The following is a 24,115-nucleotide window of genomic DNA, read 5'->3' as shown; positions in this document are numbered from 1 at the left end:
TCAGAAAAGCAACATGGTATAGTAGGAAGAAGCTTCAAGTCAGGAAAACCGGGTTTCTATTCATCCTCCATTATCAAGTAGTTGTGTAATTTTAGGCAAGGCACTTGCTCTATCAGGGGCTCTACATCTTGAAGCATTCCCCCAGCTACCCCCACCTTTATCTTTCTATTTGTTCTCTTCTCTTTCTTCCTCTCCTTCCCCCTCTCCCTCCTTCTCTGATTCCCCTATCCCTCTCTCTCTTGATGTTATTCTTCAGTCTGAGTAAAAAAACAAAAACAAAACAAAACAAAACTTGCCCATTGTCAGGCTGGACTCCACAATCCTCCCATTTGCTTTTTGTCTCACTGGGATTTCCACATGTAGTTTGTTTTATTGAGATGGAGTTTTACTAACTTTTTGACTGGGCTGGCCTTGAATGGCCAAGTAGCAGGGATTACAGGCATAGCCAACTACATCTGCTCTGAGGTACTTTAATCTTTCCAATAAAGTGGATGCACCTCTGTCATGGAGGGATTCGATAACTCAATAAAATAATACCTGGAAAACATTACTACAGTACAGTTTATGAGATAAATATTCACAGTGAATGTAAACCTTTCTACTGATTGAGTGGATGGTGGTCTCTTTCCAAGTCAACCATCATATTTTTTAAAAAACAGAATTGGTTGCTTACCAACCAAAGGAAGCTGTAACATGGTCTCAGAGCTCAGGAATTCACAAGTGCAAGTTCTCAGTTAAAAGATGAAGTGTTATGACAACCAAATATTAAGTTAGATAGCATAATATTAACTTTTCATATTGAATTAATGTTTATTTGGAAGGTAGTCAATGACCTTGATGAACTTTATTTTAAAACAAGAGGGTTGTTTTATTATTTTTTTTTTCACGAAGTCTGGTTGTTCTAAAAAGGTTCTTTGACTTTGGAACTGTACTTTTATTCTTTAAAAGTTGCCAGTATTTTTGTAAGATTATATATGAACTCTGGAGCTTGAATGAAGACTAATCCACATTCATAGGAACAATATTTAAAGGGTTTTAGCTACTAACGTAGACATCATAATATCTAGAAAACATACAGAAATAGTTTCCCTCATATGAAACTTGTTAACTTTAGAATTTTGAAAGACTTCAAATTACATTTATTAAATGGCTTCACTGTCAATTTCTGGTACACTAAATAAATCACCATGGTTCGTGATGACTTAAAAATTGATGTAACTATTTTCATGAATGATTTCATATATATTATTTCCTCTTAAATTATGTTACCAACTACTTTTCCTTACTAAAAGATGGTACGGTTTTGTTCCATGGAACATACATATTACTAATTAATGTAATAGCACACACTTTTTGATTAACAGGCTCCAATTTTGTTGTCATTTGCTGAATTCTCTCTGAAGGATACTGGCTACGACATTTTTTATAACTAACTTTAAATCTACAAGTTGCATAGTGAAGAACTATAATACCTGGGTCATGTTATTAATATTGTTTGAGAGATCTAATTAGAATATTTATTTCAAATTACAAATCGAATTTTTGCTCGAAAGGCTAAAAGACATTTTAAAACTTTATTTTTTCCTTATAAAGCACATTATAAAGTGTGGGCCTGCTATCTTTGTGTTCTTTTATTTCCAGCATTTCCATTTCTCTACCATCCAAAGATACTATGTCTCAAGCAATGCTGTCTAGTCGATAAAATAAATGATGTCATTATGGAATGCTGCATGATCTCCAACTATAACAGCCACTAGCCAGATGTGGTTACTTGAGTATATTAAATAAAGGGGTTGAAATTTTCATTTTATTTAATTTTGAATAATTTAAGTAGAGTAGCCACATGTGACTAGTGGTTACTCTAATAGACAGTACATGTATGGAATGCACACTGAAATAGCTGGAGCATGATGTCTATGATGTCTTCATGCCCTACTTCTTCTCCCCCTCCCCCTGCCCTTCCTCCTGCTACCCCCCTACCCTCCATTATGGAGCTTGAACTCAGGGACTGGGCACTGTCCCTGAGCTCTTTTTTTGCTCAAGGCTAGTGCTCTATCACTTTTAGCCACAGCTTCACTTCCAGTTTTCTGGTGTTTAATTGGAGGTAAGAGATTCACGGATTTTCCTGGCTGTGCTGACTTTGATCCTCAGATCTCAGCCTTCTGAGTAGCTAGGATTACAGATGTGAGCCACTGGCCCCTACACGGCCCCACTTCTTTCTTAACTATTATCCCAAATAGGATTCAAGTCAAGTCTCATTTCTTCCATGAAGCATTCATTGACTTAGCCAATCATATATTTATATATTATTAAATACTTATACATTATTAATTAATTAATTATATATTATATGTATATTTAATAATAGAAAATTTGGAATTCAGCACTAATATTTTAATTGGGGGAGTGGGCTGTGGTACTGGGGTTTGAACTCAGGGTATAAAGCTTATTAGGCAAGTGTTTTATCATTACACCCCAACCCAGTAATTTAATTCTGATGTATGTAACTTTTAGCACAAAAGTGTAAGTATAGCCATCTATCATTCATTGAATGCTATGATATATGCTAAATAATTCCCACATACCTTTTTTCATCCTCATAGCAGGCCTGCAAAATCTGTATTATAATTACCATTTTACCAATGAGAAAACTGGGTCACAGTGGTAAGTGGCTTCTCCAAATCCAATAGCCAGCGAGTGTAGAGCTAGAACTCATCCAAGCCATGACTAGATGGATGGAGACATCAGAAAAGGCAGACCCAAATGGATTCTTTTTCTTATTTGGTTATTGAAAGTCCATCAGTCTAAGTCTATCAGAGACTACTATATTATAACCATTGTATCATAGTGGGAATAAGAGATTATGATTCAATTTAATTGACAAGACATCATTTACAGTGAAAGGCTTATCCTACAACTCTTCCATCATAGGCTAGACACAACATTTTCTTGAAGGCTAGTTGCGCCCTCTTGTGAAGGTCAATGGGAATACAATAGGTAACAAGTATTTAAAAATGGAAATGCATTTCTTGGTCCACAAGAAACAAGTACCATTACAATCAAGGGAAACATTTTCTTCTTCATTTTCTAAGACTTACCAAGATTGGGGTATCATATACCTTTATTGGTCTCCATCCACAATAACCTTAACAACATGTACTCTCTGACTACTTTGTCATTTTTCATACAAATCTTAATGCCTTAATATATCAAGACTGATATTACTCTAAACTATGAGTATTTCTCTTTTATTCTTATGTATATATGGTGTGTGTGTGTGTGTATGTGTGTGTGTGTGTGTGTGTGTGTGTATTTTCTGGTACTTGGGCTTGTCTTCTGCATGGGCACTAACCCTGAACATTTTGTTCAAGGACAAGACTCTACTCTTTAGGCCACAGTTCCACTTTGAGCTTTTTGGTGTTAACTAGAGATAAGAGTGATCCCAGGAGGCTGAGATCTGAAGATTGTGGTTCAAAGCCAACCTAGGAAGGTAAATCTATGAGATGCTTATCTCCAGTTAATCACCAGAAAATCAAAAGTGGTGCTATGTCACAAAGTGGTAGAGTACTAGCTTTGAGCAAAAATGCTTAGGTAAGTTCTAGGCACTGAATTCAAGCCCCATGATGACATTGATCTGTCTTTCTACTGTATGTTGGGTAAGTGACTCAGTCTCTCCTGCTCCCATTCCACAGGGAGTTAAACAAAGGTTGTAGTACCATTACTTCACAGGATTCTTATAAGTAAAAAGTGACATTCTGCATAGAGCTGTGGTTACAATAGGTACAGATACCAGAAACAGTAAATACACAATAGTTTTATTAATTATGGTTATTTAAAACATATCTTGTGCAAAACAAAAATTCTAAAACTTCTGTTAAATTATTTTCCCTTAGAGAAGCCATTCCTGATGAATCTATGATTCCTTGGTATTTCTTCTGCTGATATTTTTCTGAAGAATCAGTATTAGGAAAGATTTTAGTACCTTTTGACTAATGAGGCTTATTTCCAATTGCCAAATGTTCATCATGTACTAAAGTGCAATATGTGAAGTAGAGACAAACTATAAATCCTCTTTCAAATAAACATAATGGCAGTATAGACACATGATTAGCTTTCCTAATGTTGTTTAGGTTTATCTCATACAAATCTACAAATACTCTGTAGGATCTACCCGAATCCCCATGCTACCCCGAATAAATGTACAAGCAGCACCTTGTCCATCTGTGGCTTTTTGTGGTATGTTTGGTTTTAATATTTTGTCTTCTGTGCAATTCTGATCTTTATAAACAAAGATAATCAAACCATGATAAATAAATGTTTGATTTATTGTGGTCTGCCATGGGCTGGACCTCATGGGAAGGCAGGGGCTGCTGATAGCAACAATTTGAGGCATACACCAACACCACCAAACTTTGTTCTTTGCTGTATTCATTTCATATTGCATCCATAACAATTTTGTCACTTAAAATGTTTTGACTTAAAATGACAAAATTTATCATCTTACAGTTCTAGAGGTTAGATATTGTTACGGAATTCGAGGGGGTAATTCCCCATCCCTCCGAGAGTCCACCACTCAGAAACAGTCTTAAGCAAAAAGATGGATTTATTGGGGAAGCAAAAAGCGAATTGACCGGCCAGGAACCCAGCACAGACTCTGGAGCTGAACTGCGATAGTGAAAAGCCGACTGACCAGCCAGGTACACAGTGCAGACTTGGGAGCTGCTACCGTGACCCTGAGCAGCCCTCAAATTGGGGTTTATAAAGGTAAAAGCATAGCATAGATGTAGGGGCTTGATGCAGGGGGTAGAGAAAGCAACAAACAAGTTAAGAAAGCCATTTACAGAAGCAGAATTTGGGGGTCAGGTTGACCTAATAATCAAGATGGAGTCAGCTCTACAACAATATCATGAAATCATCAATCTTTTAAGAAACCTAGAGAGAATCAATTTTCTTTCCTTTCTGGTTCCTAGAGGCTGCCTTAACTTTCTAAGATCTTGTCTCCTTCCCCTACCTTCAAAGCAAAAAGTAAAAAGTATTTCTTTTTCTCGTGTCTATTTGACTCTCTCTACTCTCTTCTATTCCTTTATAGTTTTTAAAAAAATTTTAGGCCATCACACCTTTCCTGCCTTTTCTATTTCTTTTACATAAGGTTCATTTAATTCCATAGAACCCCCCAAATAAGTTAACATATTATATCCCATCTTCAGAACCCTAAATTAACTGTAAGTGCAAAGTCACAGAACAGGTGCTAAGAATGGAGACATGGGTATCTTTGGAGATCTTCAGCCTATGACACAAAGTAAATCTACCAGGAAAAACAAAAGATTTGCTTCTTTTACACTGACTCAAGCAACTAGCTACATGCTGTATTTTGAAAAATTATTTCTTACTTCAGGAATAATAGTTTAGCAAACTAAGACAATCAAAGAGACACTAACTTCTATCTCAGATGATCTATAAGCTGATTCCCTCAGGTAGGGATTTTGCTAGTGCCAACTTTTACTTTACACAACATAAATTAGCAAATTAATCAGTCTGGACATAGGTATAAATTGCCTCTTTCTAGTAGTGTGAGAGTATGAAGCAACTTTAGGAAATTGTGATTTAATTCCTGCCTATACAATGCAGCACAAAACTCACATTTGGTGTAGATCATACATTGAGAACCATGGCTGAAAGCAAGCATTGATGGAGTAGAAAAGGTTGCTGAAAAAGACCTTTTCTCCTAACCATGTTTACAGGCTAGAATTGGTTTTTGGCTCAGTTCGGTTTGTGATACACAAGGGCTATAGAGCCCAGGCTTGCCTCGAACTCAGAATTCTCCTGCCTCCCTTGGTTGGGGTGGGGTGAAGTGTTGGTTGTCACCAGGTCAGGTTCCACCACCGCCCCTCTAGAATAGATATTTTCCATGTCACTTCTATTTAAGAAATGAGAAATATTTCGTCATTCGCCTTAATAATAATAAAAAAAAAGGTTGGTTCCTATTTAAAGTAACAGATTAGTCTTTCTGTCTCAAAACATGAAAACCAGAAAGAAAAAGAAAATCATAATCATTTTTCCCCATGACATTGGATAACACCTTATAATTGCTCCAGTCATCATGCTGGGGACAATTTCCAGAAGCATCGTTAGGAGGGTCGTCACTGTCCCGGGTCTCGGGAAGCAAGCTACATTTACGTGTGCAAATAGTCACCATTCCTACCGCAGAGCTCTCTCGGGGGGTGGTGTGGGTGGAAACGAGCTCTAGAGGAGGGAACCAATCACCTCCGCGCAGCGAGTTCTCGCGAGACGGCGAGGTCTGCACTCTTACGTCACCGCCCCGGAGACGCGCCGGCGTCCGGGAGTGGGAGGCGCGAGCGGCGGTTGGACGGGAGCTGCGCGCATCTCTCCGGCTACGTCGCTAAGGAAAACAGGCCTCCTCTTGACGTGGTTCTGACTGTTCCCGACAGGAGCGGCCTAGAAGGGGTCGAGGGGATCCTTCTCCCCTAAACCCGCAGCCTTGCCACTGCTGACAGTGCCCGGGAAGCCCGCAGACTGGAGTCTGAAGCGCCGTAGGCAATGGAGGCGCCCCAGGTGATGGCGGAGGCCGGCGAGGGAAGCGCGGGGACCGTCGCGTTCCCGTTGGCACAGCTTCCAAATTTGGTGGTCCTACCCCGGGACTCCGCCGCCTGTGGGCATCCCCCCCAGGTCAGAGTCGCTGCGGCCCCCAGCGAGGCGGCGATGGGAGACCCGCAGGAGGGGGCCCCGCCTCCCGCCGAAGGCCCCTTCGTCGCCGCCGCCGCGTCAGTGGCCCTGGACAGCAGCCTGGAAAACAATGTTCAAGATGGAGAGAAGGCTCTGCAAACCGGTGAGCAGATAGGTCCGGGGCTGATGGAGGCGAAGGCCGAGGAAGTGAAGCCTGACGAGTGCGCCATAGCAGTGGAGGCAGAGGAGAGGCCCGCCGAGGCGGAGGAGGGGGTGCCGGAGGCCGCAGAAATGGAGGCCGGGCCGGGAGGTGAAGTTATGGAAGTGGTGGAGGAGGAGAGAAAGCAGGAGGCGGGACACTGGTACCTGAACGTCGACCTCCGTATGAATCCTCTGGAGGCCATCCAGCTGGAACTAGACACCGTGAACGCTCAGGCCGATCGGGCCTTCCAACAGCTGGAGCAGAAGTTTGGGCGGATGCGGCGACACTATCTGGAGCGGAGGAACTACATCATTCAGAATATCCCCGGCTTCTGGATGACCGCCTTTCGGAACCACCCTCAGCTGACCTCCATGATCCGAGGCCAAGATGCAGAGATGTTAAGGTACATCACCAATCTGGAGGTGAAGGAACTAAGACACCCTAGAACTGGCTGCAAGTTCAAGTTCTTCTTTCGAAGAAACCCCTTCTTCAGAAACAAGCTGATCGTCAAGGAGTATGAGGTCAGATCCTCTGGCCGCGTGGTGTCTCTTTCCACCCCCATCATCTGGCGCAGAGGGTATGAACCCCAGTCCTTCATTCGTAGAAACCAAGATCTCGTCTGCAGCTTCTTCACCTGGTTTTCAGACCACAGCCTTCCAGAGTCTGACAAAATTGCTGAGATTATCAAAGAGGACCTGTGGCCGAACCCACTGCAGTACTACCTGTTACGGGAAGGAATTCGCAGACCCCGACGTCGTCCAATCAGGGAGCCAGTGGAGATTCCCCGACCCTTCGGGTTCCAGTCCGGTTAACATTTGCCTTTGGGGATCTGCTACTCAAGGCTCCGTCCTACTTACTGCTGTGCAATGGGTATGCTGCTTTATTCTTTTTATTTTTTGGTCCCTTGACCTTTTCTGCATCTTCCCTGGAGTTCTCTCAATTTCAAGACTGAAACTTGTGGTCATGCTTCTCTACTTCATGGCCTTCTTGCTATTCTGCACGAGTGCTACTTGCTGCATAACCATGATTCACACCCACTTCTAATAGAAGCAAACGATGCTATAGATTGCACTGCCTTTGCATTGCCACACCCTGGTTTTCCCAGGGCCTCTGGATTTAGTTACTGTCACCTGGATTTCTAGCTTTGTCTAGGAGCCCATTCTTTCTACTCATCCTGCTGTTTCTGCAGTACAGGCAGAGCCTGTGGACAATAGGTATTAAGGGAGAACAACAGAGCCACTTTTTCAGTGTAATTTATGCTACCCTATTTTTTTTTTCCCCTACACTGGTTACCTACGAAAAAAATGTTGCCTGCTGTGAGCTACCCAACCCCTCTTGGACTGTTGCCAAGTCCCTGCCCACATTCCCTCCCTCAAGGTACTTAAGAAACATCAGTGAACTTAGACAGCTTAGTTTATTTTGATCCTGGTCATTTCCAGAGATAAGAGAGTTTGCCACTGTTTGAAATGTGATTGCCTTGTCTCTTCCCAACTCCCTAGTCGTAACAAGTCCTAAAGAACTAAAGGGAGATAGATCTAGATAGAAAGAAGTGGATGGAATAATAATAACAATAATGAGTGGAAGACTAAAGAGATTGTAATGGGTTCCCTAAGCATGGGGAACAGAAATGGCTAGAGAAAGAAAAGAGCCAGGTAAAACTTGAGCTGGCTGAGAATGAAAACTGGGCTGAGGAATCAGTCTTTAAAGTATTATTCTGTTCATGGTGATAGGAGGAGAAATATTTTCTTAGAACTGTACCAGAAAAACTGCAGGGAATTGGGATGCTAAATGTGTTGCCTAGAGATTCTTTAACAAAACAGCCAATTGGTTACATTTTCACTTTTTATATGTGACCCCATGTGTGTGGCAGATTCATATTGTGCCCTTATTTTACCAGTGTCTAGTATTTTGTTTCTGCTTACTGGAAAAACTTAGCTTAACAGGCTTTCTTTTGCTTTTATTTGGCAACAGTTGGAGAATAAGTCTTGGACAATAGTGAGTCATAAGTGGGTATTTATAACAGTTTTCAACTTGCTGTTGTTCCTTTTAAACTGTATTCTTAGAAATATAGTTTGGATACATTGGTATTTATCAGACCTGTAAAATTTTGGAAAAATAATCTAAAAAGTTGTGACGATTATTTTCATAATTTCCTCTGGTAACAAATTAGTAATTGATGTATATCTTCCTAAATTGTATAAATGCTTGTAAGATTATTCTGTCAATGTCAAGTGTACTATTGGCACATTTTTGTCCCCCTTTATATGTGTGATGGTAAAATAAAAGCATGCCTCTGCTAGACTTCTTTTTTTCACCTGACCATAAACATGCTTGAATGAAATTGTTCAAGTTACATTATGTTTACACTTACTAAGGAGATGTTTAGGAAGTGCCTGTCATGTATAATGTACTTAATTCTATCCCTTACTGTTTCATTTGTAAAAACAATTACTTTTAAAACTTCTTCACTACCCTCTCCTATCTGCAAATCCTTCAGGGTCTGTCCTAGTTAACTACTCTGTCTTGTAGTCTCTTTCCCATAGGATATATGTGTGTGTGTTTTCACATGTGTGTGCATGTGTGCCCTTTGTAGGGAAAATAACACAAAATTACTAATTTTAGTTCACAAGTTTTAAGACATTCTTTTAGGCCCTGAGAAGAGAAAAAGAACAAGTAGCTAAATCTCCTTTCATTGTGGGAGGGCTAATATGTAAAATAATAAAAAATGATACAGTAAGATACAGAAATATAACACATTTTCACTCTTTTTCTCTTACAGCTTATAAATGGTGAAAGTAGAAGAGAATATATAGTACATCTCTCACTGCTTCTAGGATAATGTTTTGCATGCAGTAGTTGTCAACTATTGAATGACAAGTGTGAAAAATTACTGCTTAGTGCATTAGCTGAAACAAACTAAGCCTGTTTCCTTATACATAATATAGAGATGATAATATCCGAATTCAAAACCACAAACTAAGCCTGTTTTCTTATACATAATATAGAGATGATAATACCAGAATTCAAAACTAAGGTTCCAGGAGGTATTTACAGAATGAATTAACTAAGGTTCCAGGAGGTATTTACAGAATGAATTATAAGGTTTCAGTAAAGATTACTATAATGGCATACATTTGAAAATTCTTAGTGTCTGATACTGCTTAAAAGATTTCCAAACTATCTAGACTGAAAATAAAGCAAAGTCCAGCATCGTATCCAGTCAATGACTGCTAATTCTACTTATCTTCATTCCTATTTTTAATATCTCACTTAATTCCCAGACCAAGTACTCATCTAGCAGTTTTCAACCAGGCTACATTTTATATTAGCTGCAAGTTCTGAAAAAAATACTGATACCCAGATTCTGCCCCAAACCATTTAAACTAGAACCTAAAGGGTATCCAAGTTTGAGAATCATCCATGGCCTCATGAGCTCTTCAAGTGAAGGGATTATTTACTTAGTTTTGTCAAATTGGTTCAGAGGTTTGCTACTTAGAACACCTAGTTAATTTTCCACAGGACATAGTATATAGTAGACACTTGTTCACCTACTCTGTGTTTTGCTTTTTGTGGTCTTGCAGAATGGATTTATGATCCCTAAATTCCTTTAGAAAGCTATTGGGTCATCTAAAAGTGTCCAATGGTGTTAATAGATTTTTTGATATAATTTTTCTTTAGTAAAGTATAATTAAAGTACATTTGCATACAGCACCAAAATTGGTTCACAGCAGTTTTATTCATAATCGTCTCTGCTACAGATAACTCAAATGTCCACCAAGTAAGTGAAGTTATGGTCAAGGAGCAACATGAATACATCTCAAAAATGTTAAGCAAAAAAAGTATCAGCTTATACAGGAGGTACTGAAGTAGAGTGGGGTTTCGCTACAATGAAATGGGGTCCCACAACCCAAGGGAGGGGATTCCTGGTTCCCCCAAGAGTCTACCACACAGTCTCCAGCTACAAGATTACAAAAAGATTTATTGGGGAAGTAAAAAGTTAACAAAAAGTGAACCCACCCGCCTTGGTCGCAGCCCAGACTGAGGAGCAGAAACTGCTGACCACGTGTGCAGGATCAGGGCCCAGACTTGGGAGCTGGAACTGCGTGTACGTGTGGCCTTCCAGCCTATAAGGCAAACATCACAGACAAACTTGCCACACGCAGGTGACCAATGAGGATACAACACTTACAGAGCATACTAGGCTCTGTCTCATAGTATCTGTTTGAACCAACCTGTCATTCTAGTGAGAACTGGCGAATGGATTTGGCGGGGCTCACACGATGCAGGTGGATACGCCTAAGCTCAGGTGGTCAATTTACATAACATTATAATAAAGGGGAGCTTCCTTGGATAGGGTGGGGGAGGGCTTAGTGGAGATGGAGTTGGCTTCTGCTCTTATCTGAGCTGGAGTCAACCTGATGTCCCTCCACAATTAATGATGGCAGTGGCCAGATCTGACCTCCCTATTACAGTACTACTAGGCCAAAATTTATCTTTAAATATTCAGTTAAATTAAGAGGTGGGTAATCTTGTTACCAAAGTGGAGTCTGCTCTCAGGACATACTGTCTTTGTAAATAGTACTGACATATTTAAAAAGGTAATTTCCTTAGGGCTTTTTAAAGAATATGTTGAAACTTCCTTTTCTATTTCTGGTTATTGAAATGCACAAAGACCTCCACCTGGCCTCTTCATTTCCAATCTATTCTCCAGTACCCTAAAGCAGTGGGCACAAAGGGTAACCTCCAAACAAGCAAACTTGGTACCGTCTGTATCTTATTAGAAATGAAGATTTTAGACCCCATTCCTAACCTACTGAAATCCTGGATGGTGTGAGGAGTCTAGCAACCATGTTTAATCAAGCTCTTAAGCCATTTGGTAACCCCTGCTCTAAATTATTGCTGCTACTGTTTCATCTCCAGCTGACTCAGTCTCCTGAATTAAACCTCTATTCAAAACAAAACAACCCAGAAGAGTTCCCTACCTCATGGAGTCACAATTTGAAATGGAAATATAGCTCATGGAGGAATACATGCTTAGTGTGCTCAAGATCCTAAGTTCAACCCCCAGCATCATGAAAAGTAATAACTATACAATTCAGTGTCAAGTGCATACAGCTGGCTTTGTTATCTTTGTTGCAGATCAGTCAGAAATATGCATACTTATTTCGCAATTCCATAGCTTCTATGTTGTGCCATTTAGGCAGAGAAATAGAGGCTCAACAAATAAAAATGTATTACTGCAAATGATAGGCTTCTGCTTTCAATTAAGGTTTCTCATTTCAAGCTATGATCCCTTGAACCCTATTATAGCAGTTTGTAACTAATTTTACCAAAAAATCCAAAAGCATAAGAAGCTTGACTTTAGTTAAAAGTTACTCCTAATCCATTCATGAATGGCTTTTAGAAGTGATGACTTTATAAAGAAAATAGAGGGTCTCTAGATTACATCAGATTACAACTTTCTTGTTACTGAAAATAGTTTTTGTATTTATTATCCAATTACATTGCTTGTCTGTACTTTTCTCAAAAGAGAATGGATGAGAGCAGTTCAAATATTTTAATATTCTTGTAGAATTTAGCTATACATAGGTAAAGAATTGATATCTATGCAGTGCAGGTGATGTACATTTTTTTGAATTTAATTCAGTCAATGGGCTGATTAAGCTTGTAACAAGCACTTAGTATTAATTTGATTTTTAGATATAGTGACTGTATTCTAGTTCAATTCAAATATTGGCAAACTGATTGTGTTAATCTATTATAGGCAAATGTTTCTGAGGTACAGACAAACTTGGTTGAAATTCATAACTCTCTGTCCCTCACTGTGAATGAGACTTTGAATAAGCAAGTATGCTTAAAATTAATTATTGCAAGAAAGTTTAAAATTATTTTAATTGTATTTTATAAGGTCCTTAATGTGATATTATGTGGGAGAATAACTTCTCTGACCAGTGGGAAACTTAGCCTTGGCACAGAAGCTCTGATTCCTCATTAGCACACTAATAGGCCTATGGGGAAAAATCTCCATTAAAGAAGTCTGTGTTTGATGGCCAAAGGAAGCCACCTTTGTCATGAGACTTTTCCCCCTGTACAGAGCCTCCCTGGGGAGACTTGCTTGACCAGCTGCCTTTAGTGAAAGCTTTTCACTGTATATAGGGACAGTCTCTTCACAGTATATAGGGAAGTCTCTTCACAGTAAATAGAGAAGTCATGGTCAAAGAATTAGTCTCCAGGAAATAGTAGCTAGGTGATAGAGTTCTGTCTTGACTGGTCTATTCCTCTGTTTTGTTATCAACAATCTTTGTAGTAGCCACTCTTTGTAGTAGCGAAAACTTTTGTATTAGTTTCCTTCCTGCAGTAGCAACATCCTCAACTTTTGTATTGAAATAGATATCATGCTGTATTAATTTTTACCCTTGAAGTTGTGAATTGATTTCTAACCCTATATAAACCCTGGCCCTCCTGAAATGAAGTGTGCATTGGTCTACTCGCCTCTACATCCCCTGTGTCCTGACTACAGTTGCAGTTACCTGGGTCCAACAATATTACATCAAGAATGTGGTAAATATTTTAGTTTCAGCAATATGTCTTTCTCCTAATTAACCAGAAATGTAACACATTGAAGAATAATTTATAGATAACTATCTTTTAAAAATCTAGCATAGCAGACCAATATTATTACTATGTCCTAATGTTCAATGTCTGATTATTCAAATCATATACTGTTTGTTCCAATTCAACTTTTCTTCCACAACGTTTTCACCTACTGATTCATTCTACATGGGTTTTTCATTGTGACTGAAATTCTCTTCACTTAAGTTTTCAAAAAAGAATTTAATATTGATTTGTGTGTGTGGTGGGGAGGGGCCTGAGGTCAGGACCTAGGCACTGTCCCTGAGGTTTTCTTTTTTTTTTTTTTTTTGGCCAGTCGTGGGCCTTGGACTCAGGACCTGAGCACTGTCCCTGGCTTCTTCCCGCTCAAGGCTAGCACTCTGCCACTTGAGCCACAGCACCGCTTCTGGCCGTTTTCTGTATATGTGGTGCTGGGGAATCGAACCTAGGGCCTCCTGTATCCGAGGCAGGCACTCTTGCCACTAGGCTATATCCCCAGCCCCTCCTGAGGTTTTCTTGCTCAAGTTAATACACTACCACCTGTGCTACAGCTCTGCTTTTGGCTTTTTGGTAGTTTATTGGAAATGAGAGTTTCATGGCCATTCCTGCCTGGGCTGACTTTAAACTGTGGTCCTCAGATCTTAAATTCCTGAGTAGCTAGGATTACAGGTACGAATCACCACAGCCCCACTTTGACATTGATTTTATACCGCCTGCATTACATCTAGTTAATGTCGGTAAGTTTTAGCATAAAAATAAATGACTAAGTCACCTTCTGTTTATCATAATTCATGTTGACAAATACTTCACAGATACATTTTATTTTCATGACAGTCCTCTTAGTTATTATGATATTTATTTTATATAATGAGGACACTGTGGCCCTGAGAAGTGAAGTGATTTACCTGTATCCATCAGCAAGTATACAGCATATCTGAGACTTAAAGCCAGACTGATTCAAAATGTGCCTTGGGCTAGGGTATATGTAGTTGATTAAGAGCATTTTGCCTACCATGTGCAAGGCTCTGGCTGATCCACAGTACTACAAGCAACAACAACCAAAACAAACCCACTCCACATTATGCAAGTTTGAGGTCATGCCAGTCAGGGACCTGTCTCTAATTTCCTTTTAATTCTGGGGAAAGCAGAGCCATACAAGCCTGTGGAGAAATTTGTAACAATGGTAGACTGGATAAAGATTCTGATTAAATTTTTTTATAGTACCAATTTTATGTTGAAAAGCCATCCATGTTTCTTTCAGTGAATGTATGGCCTATAATTACCATAAATATTTTAGGCTTTTGTTACTTATGGTGCTCCTGTTGTTTGAACTCAAGATCTTGCTAGGCAGGCACTTTGCTACTGAACCATGCTTCTAGCCCTGGATCTTAATTTTTTGATAGCCAAGAACAATTTCAGTTTATTTATGATACAGTAAAACACTGCAGGTTTTTTTTTTTTTTATCTGTTGTTGTTGTTTTATTTTTTGCCAGTCCTGGGGCTTGAACTCAGGGCCTGAGCACTGTCCCTGGCTTCTTTCTGCTCAAGGCTAGCACTTTATCACTTAAGCAACAGTGCTACTTCTAGACTTTTCTGTTTATGTCATGCTGAGAAATCAAACCCAGGGCTTCAGGCATGCTAGGCAAGCACTTTACCACTAAGCCACATTCCTAGTTTCAAGTACTGTAGTTTTGAAAGAAACTTTTGGTGTGTGTTCTTCATCACCTTTTATGAGGAAAAATGTTAAAAGCTACAAACTATTTTTAAATCTCAGAGGCACAGACATCTTAAATTCAAACTAAGAGGTCCAAAACCAAAAAATATAAAAGCAAACCAAACAAAAACAAAAAAACAACAAAAAATTGAAACTAATAAATCTTTTACGTTTATCCCCAATTAAAAAGTACATATCAGTTTTTTTGCAACTCAGAAATAAATATAATACAAATTTTATAAAGTATTTAGTATATAATAACTCCTAATATTAAATAAAGTAACCTTTAGGGTCTGTAGTTAGGGCTGGAAATATTAGCTTGGTGGTAGAGTGCTTGCTTAGCATGTGAATGGCTAGTTGCATGTGTTGTTCACACGTATTGTATGTACACATGCAGGCATGTATACATCCAGTTACTGTAAATTACCAATTACTGTAGAACAACTTTAACATCAAAGACATACAATTATACATTATCATCGTAAAGGCCACTTTCGCCCTCTAGTGACCAGGGCTGGGAATACCATACTTATAAGCATTTTAGAAACAGATTTGTGTGTGTATGTATATGACTCCCTATGCACCAGAGTCATTTTGTTGTCTGCAATAAATGGGGTTAGTTTGGAGGACATTTATTAAGGGCATTAAGAGATGTTCCACATCAGGATAAGTTGCTCACATAAAATTATTTTCTGTTAAATCTTCATGTAGATGGAAAACTACTATTGTTTACACATAGAACCTAGTATGAAAACAAAAACCCCAGTTGCAGTATATATATTATATATATGTATACACACACATACACACACATATTGAAGGACTGGGTTTTGGAAGTCAGAGCCTCATGGTTGCTATCACTTGAGTCACGTTCCAGCCCTTTTTTCATTTATTTTTCAAAATGGGTTTACTTTTGCCTGAATCAAGTCTTAGATTCCCATTCTCCTATCTCCTTCTCCCCAGTATCTTGAATTACAGGTGTGTTTTTTTTTTAAAGCTTGGGTTACAGGTGCACATTTAAAAATCAATTTCTTTAGTTATGTAAGCAGGAAGATTATGCACTAGGCTGGCTTAGGGAAAAACAAATTCTGTGAGGCTGTTTCTGAAAATTAACTATAGTGAAGTGGAGCACCTGCCTAGCAAATGTGAGGGTCTCAGTTCAAAAACCCCAATACTATCCCCCCAAATTTATTTCATCAATTCTAAAATGAATTGTAAACTGTACTGTTCTTCTATGAATATAAAATTTTTAAATATTTTTATTCTATACCACTCACGTATGTAAATAGTAAATTATACATGAAAAAAGTAGTTTTATTAGTCTAGTTTTCCCATTTAAATTAACCTTAATCACTCTTTACTCAAAATTTTTGGTATCCTTGGGTGTTTTTAAGTGTTGTCTTTGGACCTTGAATAATTTTGGTGATGGAATTTCTTAATGTCACACTGTTTATGAAAGTGCTTCTCTTAGATTTTTTTCCTATGTCACTAATAAATCCTCTTGACCCTGTCTCTAAAATACCCAGCAAAACAGGGATTGATGCTCTGCTCAAGTGGTAGAGCACCAACTGAGCTGAACAAGCCAAGTAAGCACAAGGCCCCGATTTCAAACCTTGGTATCATCAGAAAAAAAGTTAGCTGATTGACATGTCAAGAGGACAATAAGCAAGTTCACAGATACTCAGAGCATGACTGCTCTACTGCTGAAGGCAATTGTAAGATGCTCCTTCGAGGACAGTCATTTCAAAATGTTAAGATGTGAAGTAAGTGTGTCTTAGAATTGAAGAGATAATGTACCATACACATTCAAATCACTTAAGAAAATTTCACTACCCAAAGTGGTGTTGCTTATTAAGGTCTCTGGTTCGATGCAATTGTAATGTATTAGGTTGCATTGGCATCTTTATTTTCCTTTTATTTGTCCTTTCAATTGAAACTAAGATCTTAGATTTATTTTAAAAATTACATACGATGGCATACCATCTACATTTCATGGAAGAAATAGGGAGTTATGAAAAGGAAGTCAAATCTGATTGATTGGAAGCTAAGGCATTGGAACAGAAGATTACCAACTCTTTTATTCTGTTTAGTAGTTGGGCATTCAATTTGTTGTTGGGGCGGGGGCTGCAGCAGACTGAATTGTACTCACCTCCGTTACTCTTGAATTAAATCATCACAACCCAGCAACACTTCACTTGTATTTAAAAATCAAATCCTGATCAAAGGCCTAAAGGGGAAGACTTACAGATGGGTGAACTCGCATTTTTAATGTATGCAAAGCCCTCTGAAAATTTACTAGACAGGGACTCAAGTAAAAATTTAGGCACCTTTAGGAATTAACTGAGCAGCTTAGAGATTCAGGGTTATACATTAATAGGTTCCCTAAATGCTCGAGGTTGGTCGCATCCATTACTGCACATCAAATTTCTTTTCCAGATGATTGAAATCCTAATATCTTGAAGGCAGACAAAGGGGTTCGCTTGACTGACGGGCCCCAGCGCTGGCGCGGCGCTTCCAGGCGCTGTGGGGAGATGCTACGGCGCTGACGTCACCGGTTGCCATGGCCGCGCCCGCCGGAGGCAAAGGGGCGGCGCCGCGGGCTGACTGCAGCAGTGCTGCTTTACTGCGGAGCACCCGGGACGCTGCTCGGTCGCTACGGCTCTGACACCCACCAAAATGAGCGGCCTGGATGGGGGCAGCAAGCTCCCCGTCGCCAAAGCCATAGCTCCTGGCGACGACGCGCCGGCAGACCCGGCTCTAAATCGGTGCCCGGGTGTCGGCGAGGCGGCCGAGGCGGCGCCGGCCATGGCGGACTCAGGTGAGCGCGGTCCCGAGGCCGCAGTGCGGGGCGGCGCATCCTGGGGTCCCGAGGGGTACAATGGCCCCTCGCTCCCCGTCGGTGCCGGCAGCCTCGGCGATGCCGAGCCTCCATCCCAGGGCCCGGACGCGGCCGCCTCCGGCACCGCGGGGAAAGATGACAACAGCCAGAAAAATGGCTGTCAGCTCGGGGAGCCGCGCAGCCCCGCCGGGCCGAAGGCTCTGGGGGCCGGTGGCGCAGCGGGGGCGGGGGCGCGCATGATACCTGCAGCCAAGGCCAAGGAGGCCACGACCAAGAAGGGCGCCATGTCCGCCGCCGCGGCCAAGCCGGGCGAGGCGGAGGCGGCGGCGGAGGAGAAGAAAGTGGGACCCAAGGAAAAGAAGGCGGCCGCGGGGGGAAAGGAGGAGCCACGGCCCCGCGCCCCGAAGATCAACACCTGCATGGACTCGCTGGAGGCCATCGATCAGGAGCTGTCGAACGTCAACGCCCAGGCCGACAGGGCCTTTCTCCAGCTGGAGCGCAAGTTCGGGCGGATGCGCAGGCTCCACATGCAGCGCCGGAGTTTCATTATCCAGAATATCCCGGGTTTCTGGGTCACCGCTTTTCGGAACCACCCCCAGCTGTCGCCCATGATCAGCGGCCAGGACGAAGACATGATGAGGTACATGATCAACCTGGAGGTGGAGGAGCTCAAACATCCCCGATCTGGCTGCAAATTCAAGTTCATCTTTCAAAGCAACCCCTACTTCCGAAACGAGGGGCTTGTCAAAGAGTACGAGCGCAGGTCCTCGGGCCGCGTGGTGTCCCTGTCCACTCCGATCCGCTGGCACCGGGGCCAGGACCCCCAGGCCCACATCCACAGAAACCGGGAGGGCAACACCATCCCCAGTTTCTTCAACTGGTTCTCCGACCACAGCCTTCTGGAATTCGACAGGATTGCCGAGATCATTAAAGGGGAACTCTGGTCCAATCCCCTGCAGTACTACCTGATGGGTGAAGGGCCCCGAAGAGGATTTCGAGGTGCACCCAGGCAGCCCGTGGAGAGCCCCAGATCCTTCAGGTTCCAGTCTGGCTAAAGAAACCTCGGCCCTCCTGAGAAGCTCCTGTTCAAGTTTCTTCACTGCCCTCTTGTGCTTGGCCGGCAGCATGCAGCCTTCTGTCTGCTTTCTCTTGTACTGAGTTATTTTGTCCTTTGGTCCTAAGTCTTCTACAGTTGTTCACCAGACTGTCAGACTGTCATTATGTATGTACCTGTGCCTGCCCTCTTCCTCTGCATCTCAGCTGACGCGTTCCAAGTGCATGGCCTCCACTGCTTTTCTTGCCAAGCTCCTGATGATACAGACTGCTCTCCCTTGCATGGCTTGGATCGTCCTGTGACGGGGGTCTTCTCCCAGCTTTCTATGTGGTTCTCTGCCATGAGGAAGCTTGACCCATCTTTATAAATAACTAGTCAGGCTTTGCATTCTCTGCCGGCTGTGCTCCTGATATCCTGATACTATGACAAACTCTTGAGTCTCACTACTGCAAGATGAAATTGACATCCAACCCAGCCATCAACCCAAACTGGACAATCCAGGCTACCACTAAGGGAGTCCAGCTGTTTTGCTGGGTCTTTGCTATCTATCCTGCTTGTTCATCTGGTAGGACAAGCAGGAGGTGGGTGTGGGGGGTGATGTCTAGGCATGAGTGAAGTAACCTGAGTGTTTTATGTTATGTTGGTCTTCTAGCTTTAGTTTGCTGTGCGTCATGATCAGCTACTGGTGAGTATGGAGGCCTGTGTTTCGGCCCCTGCTGATTTGCTTTACACATCCCTGGCTGCCTCAGGGCTCCCTATGGACTTACGATCCCAGGCACTGTACAGGATCCTCCTGCCCCCATGATGTCCTACGAATGCAGTTAGCCAAGTCCCTTTTTTCTTTCTCAGCTCTCCAACTAACCACCTTTACTGTAGGCAACCCTTAGATACTCCCCATTTAACCTCTTCCTTATTCTGTCTTGTCATGACAAAGTCGACAGAGTAGGAGCACTGAGAAATAGTTTCCTGGGCTGGGGATATAGCCTAGTGGCAAGAGTGCCTGCCTCGGATACACGAGGCCCTAGGTTCGATTCCCCAGCACCACATATACAGAAAACGGCCAGAAGTGGCGCTGTGGCTCAAGTGGCAGAGTGCTAGCCTTGAGCGGGAAGAAGCCAGGGACAGTGCTCAGGCCCTGAGTCCAAGGCCCAGGACTGGCAAAAAAAAAAAAAAAAAAAAAAAGAAATAGTTTCCTATTTTCCCTTCCCCATCCCTCTTCTTTTCTTCCTTTTCCTCCTTTCCTGTCTTGGAAGCATAGAGCTCACATGGAGAACAAAACCAGGCAGAGCAGATGATGGGTTCAAGACCCCTCCCCCCCCCCCCGGAGGGTGTGAGCTAAAGCAACTACAATTTTTTCCCACTGTTCTTAAAGATGCCAGCTCCCTTTTTTGACCCTTGGACTGCAGAAATGATCTAATAGCCTTTCTGGGCTGTATTGTCTTCTGTATTATTTCATTACTGGTTCTATCCTACTGCTTGGCCTTCTGGCTCTCACTTGGCAGCTTTTGCATTTCCTTCTCTGCATTTATCTTCGCAAAGGAGGGCACAGGCTGTGCAGCCTGCTTTGTGGGAGACCCCAGGGTTTCTCTGGAGAATGGGGGATAAGGAGAAGTCTGGGTTTCCAGAATAAGTCCCCGCAGGTGAGCCTCAGTGCTGCTGGGGCTGCTTTTATGTGAAAGGGTGTGGTGGTGTGACCATCAGCCCTCAAGTTTCCTCTAATTGCCTAAGCTCTGGGCACATTCAATGGGAGATTGCTCTAGGCTGGAATCTAAGTGAAGGCCTACATGCGGAAGGAAGCAAGCTTCCCCAGGCCCACAGGAAAAGATGTCCTGCAGGGTTTCTGATGGGGGAAGAGCAGATCCAGAAGTACTTTGTCAGTAGAGGTCGGAGAATCAAATAGGATGCTTGGAGCAGATTGTCCTCCAGTTTTTCCTAACTCCTTGAATTCACTAGTAGAATTTTATTAACAGAAGTGCTAGTCTGAGTGTTTTCTCTATTATTCTAGTAGTGTCCTTTATAAATGTGGGAAATTATGGTATATGCTCCTTGTTTCACTGTGTGAGAAAAACCCTACTAATCCGTTTATCCATTTTGGCCTACTGACAAAATTGATGTTTACAGCCCTGCTTTCTGCTTGTCATTGTGAACATGTACAAAAAAATTTGCAATTTGTGTCCTGTGCAGTATGAAGACTTCTGTGAATATTCATTAAATAGATTATAACCTGTTCTGGTATTTGTTTATATATAGTTCTAATCTTAGAGATATAATTTGAATGTGATCTGTGAAGAGTTTGAAGACTTTGCAAATTGTCTCGTAAAAGTAATCTCAAAAAGAAAAAAAAGGAACTGTTGTCTTACTTGATATCTCTTGCCCTAATAATGATGTACTTGATACTATGTTTCTAACCAGTGTAAGGATTAGTGGAATCACTGTCAAACTAAATGAGAATCACTAATACTTTTGTCTCTCTATGTGCTTGAAGGAAAAATAAAATTTGACTGACACATTTCTTGTTTCCCTCCCCACAATAAAAATGAATAAAAAGTTCTGTGTTGTGTAAATGGTTGAAAGATCATTAAAGCTTGGAAAAGGCCACAGGAAGATTATAGTTGTATCACTACTTCTCATAGGGCAACATGGTCTGACTTGACCAGAATGACAAGACTGGTGATAAGAGGACTAGAGGACTACTTTAAGTAGTTTGGAGAGTGGACTGCATAAAGACTAACTTGAGAAGCTGTGTGTGGTGCTACACAGAGGAGACTGAGGCTGGAGGCTGGCAAGTTCATAGACACCTTGGGTTACATATCAAGATCCTGTGTTAAAGAAAGTTAGGGTCTAAGCCGGGCGCCAGTGGCTCACACCAGTAATCCTAGCTACTCAGGAAGCCAAGAGCTAAGGATGGCAGTTTGAAGCCAGCCCAGGCAGAAAAGTCTGAGACTTTGCCAGTCCTGGGGCTTGAACTCAGGGACTGAGCACTGTCCTTGGCTTCTTTTTGCTCAAGGCTAGCGCTCTACCACTTGTGCCACAGCACCACTTCAGGCTTTTTCTATACATGTGGTGCTGAGGAATCAAACCCAGGGCTTCATGTATACGAGGCGAGCACTTTACCTTTAGGCCATATTCCCAGCCCCTGTGAGACTCTTATCTTCAATAAAACTACCCTGAAAAAGCCAGAAGCAGCTCTCTGGTTCAAGTGGTATAGCACTAGCTTTGATCACAAACAGGCTTAGGAACAGCACCCAGGCCCCGAGGTCAAGCCCCAGGACTGGTAAAAATAAAATTGAGAGTATAGAACTGGGGAAGAAAAGGCAATGGAAAGAAGTGGAATGGGGCTTTTGGAGTGAAATAATTGGCTGTTAACAGATATCTATAAGATACTTGAGTCTAATGACTAATTTCATCAGACTAACTTAATTTGTCACAAAGGAGTGGTGCTGGCTCATTTGTGAGAAGGATGAACAACTCTGTTAGAATGAGGCTGACACTAAATCAAAGGTAGGAAAGAGGACATTTTCTGATTACATTCACAGGAATAAAAGAGGGATAATGCTTCAAACAGATAGTTGAGCTTAACAAAAGAAAACCTAACTCTTTTAGGTTTCTGAGTTTACAAAACATTGCACCTTAGCAAGCAGAATCCACCAAGTATTGCCCCAAAGGGCAGCAACTTTCACTGTGTATTTAACGTTATTAATGCAAACTGGAACTTTTAGACCATTTAGGTCAAATGGTTGCTTAGATGGCTAAAATGCTTAGTAATTCAGGTCATTAGCTCTGGTGGCATCCATAGTACTGGACTTCAGAGAAAGCAGGAGTTATCCAAATCTTTCCAAACTGCAGCCTAACAACAACTAGTACTATTGAACTAGTATTATCAGTAGTGCTAGTATTATTAGTAGTATCATTATCTTTAGCAATTATAGTATAATTACTATATTACTATTATGTCAAGATATAGAAAACTGTGATATGTAGATATATTTCAGTCATAATATTTTGGGCACTCTGTGTGTGTGTGTGTGTGTGTGTGTGTGTGTGTGTGTATTGGTCCTGGGGCTTGAACTCAGAACCTGGGCATTGTCTCTGAGCTTTCTTGCTCAAGGCTGGCACTCTATCACTTTAACCACAGCTTCACTTCTGGATTTTTCTTTTACTTTTTTTGTGGTGGTAAACTGTAGTAAGAGTCTCACAGACTTTGTTACCCAGGCTAGTTTTGGTCCTTAGGTCTCAGCCTCCTGAGTAGCTAGGATTATAATCATGAGCCACAGGTGCCCAGTGGGAAAAACAACAAATCGTTGAAGGACAAATACAATTACGTACTCACAGAATCTATTTTTTTCCCAAAATTCTAAAGCCCCCCCGCCCCCTGAAAGAATCCTATTAAACATAGTAGTACAGGATCATGAATAAGATAGTTTTTACCGGCAATAGTATTTTAACTTACAAATATCATTGTAGGTATTTCTTACTGAAAATTCTATTACCACTAAAACCCACACTGGTTGTATTGGAAGCTGTTTTCTGTGTTCTTCCTCTATACATCTTCATTTAAAAATAAAGACTATTTCTCCAAATAGTTCTTTTAAATTTTTTATGATTCTACTTTTGGATGATTTTTTTTTTTTTTTTTTTTTGCCAGTCCTGGGCCTTGGACTCAGGGCCTGAGCACTGTTCCTGGCTTCTTTTTGCTCAAGGCTAGCACTCTACCACTTGTGCCACAGCACCACTTCAGGCTTTTTCTATACATGTGGTGCTGAGGAATGAAACCCAGGGCTTCATATATACAAGGCAAACACTCTTGCCACTAGACCATATTCCTAGCCCCAACACTGGCATTTTAAAAGATAAATAATGACATTAAACTTAAAAAAAGCGTAATTACAGCCCAACAAAAACCATTTACTAGAGTCAGATCTGACATATTAGAAAAGTAGAAGGCAACTTAAAAAAACAACTAAACTCTTAACTTCTCTTTTTGTAAGATGGAAAAGGCTAAGGCTATGG

The 24,115-nt window shown here is 41.3% G+C and overlaps 2 protein-coding genes across 2 annotated transcripts; both read left to right on the top strand.

Annotated features, from left to right (window-relative positions):
• Positions 1-3,277: 3,277 nt before the first annotated feature.
• Positions 3,278-20,073, top strand: Tspyl4 (TSPY like 4). Its single transcript, XM_048353947.1, has 2 exons — positions 3,278-3,303; positions 16,191-20,073. The coding sequence occupies exon 2, from the start codon at positions 17,889-17,891 to the stop codon at positions 19,104-19,106; it is 1,218 nt and encodes a 405-aa protein (XP_048209904.1). The 5' UTR covers positions 3,278-3,303; positions 16,191-17,888; the 3' UTR covers positions 19,107-20,073.
• Tspyl1 (TSPY like 1) lies at positions 6,331-9,187 on the top strand. The gene has a single exon (XM_048353948.1). It carries the CDS (start codon positions 6,559-6,561, stop codon positions 7,696-7,698), a length of 1,140 nt encoding a protein of 379 aa, XP_048209905.1. The 5' UTR covers positions 6,331-6,558; the 3' UTR covers positions 7,699-9,187.
• Positions 20,074-24,115: the final 4,042 nt, after the last annotated feature.

Source organism: Perognathus longimembris, chromosome 9, assembly GCF_023159225.1.
Source record: "Perognathus longimembris pacificus isolate PPM17 chromosome 9, ASM2315922v1, whole genome shotgun sequence".
Classification (NCBI taxonomy): domain Eukaryota; kingdom Metazoa; phylum Chordata; class Mammalia; order Rodentia; family Heteromyidae; genus Perognathus; species Perognathus longimembris.
Note: the sequence above shows the minus strand (reverse complement) of the source record. Positions and strands in the feature narration are given on the sequence as shown.

Coding starts and splice junctions, on each gene's coding strand:
- Tspyl1 (XM_048353948.1), top strand. CDS start 6,559: ATGGAGGCGCCCCAGGTGATGGCGGAGGCCGGCGAGGGAAGCGCGGGG.
- Tspyl4 (XM_048353947.1), top strand. CDS start 17,889: ATGAGCGGCCTGGATGGGGGCAGCAAGCTCCCCGTCGCCAAAGCCATA.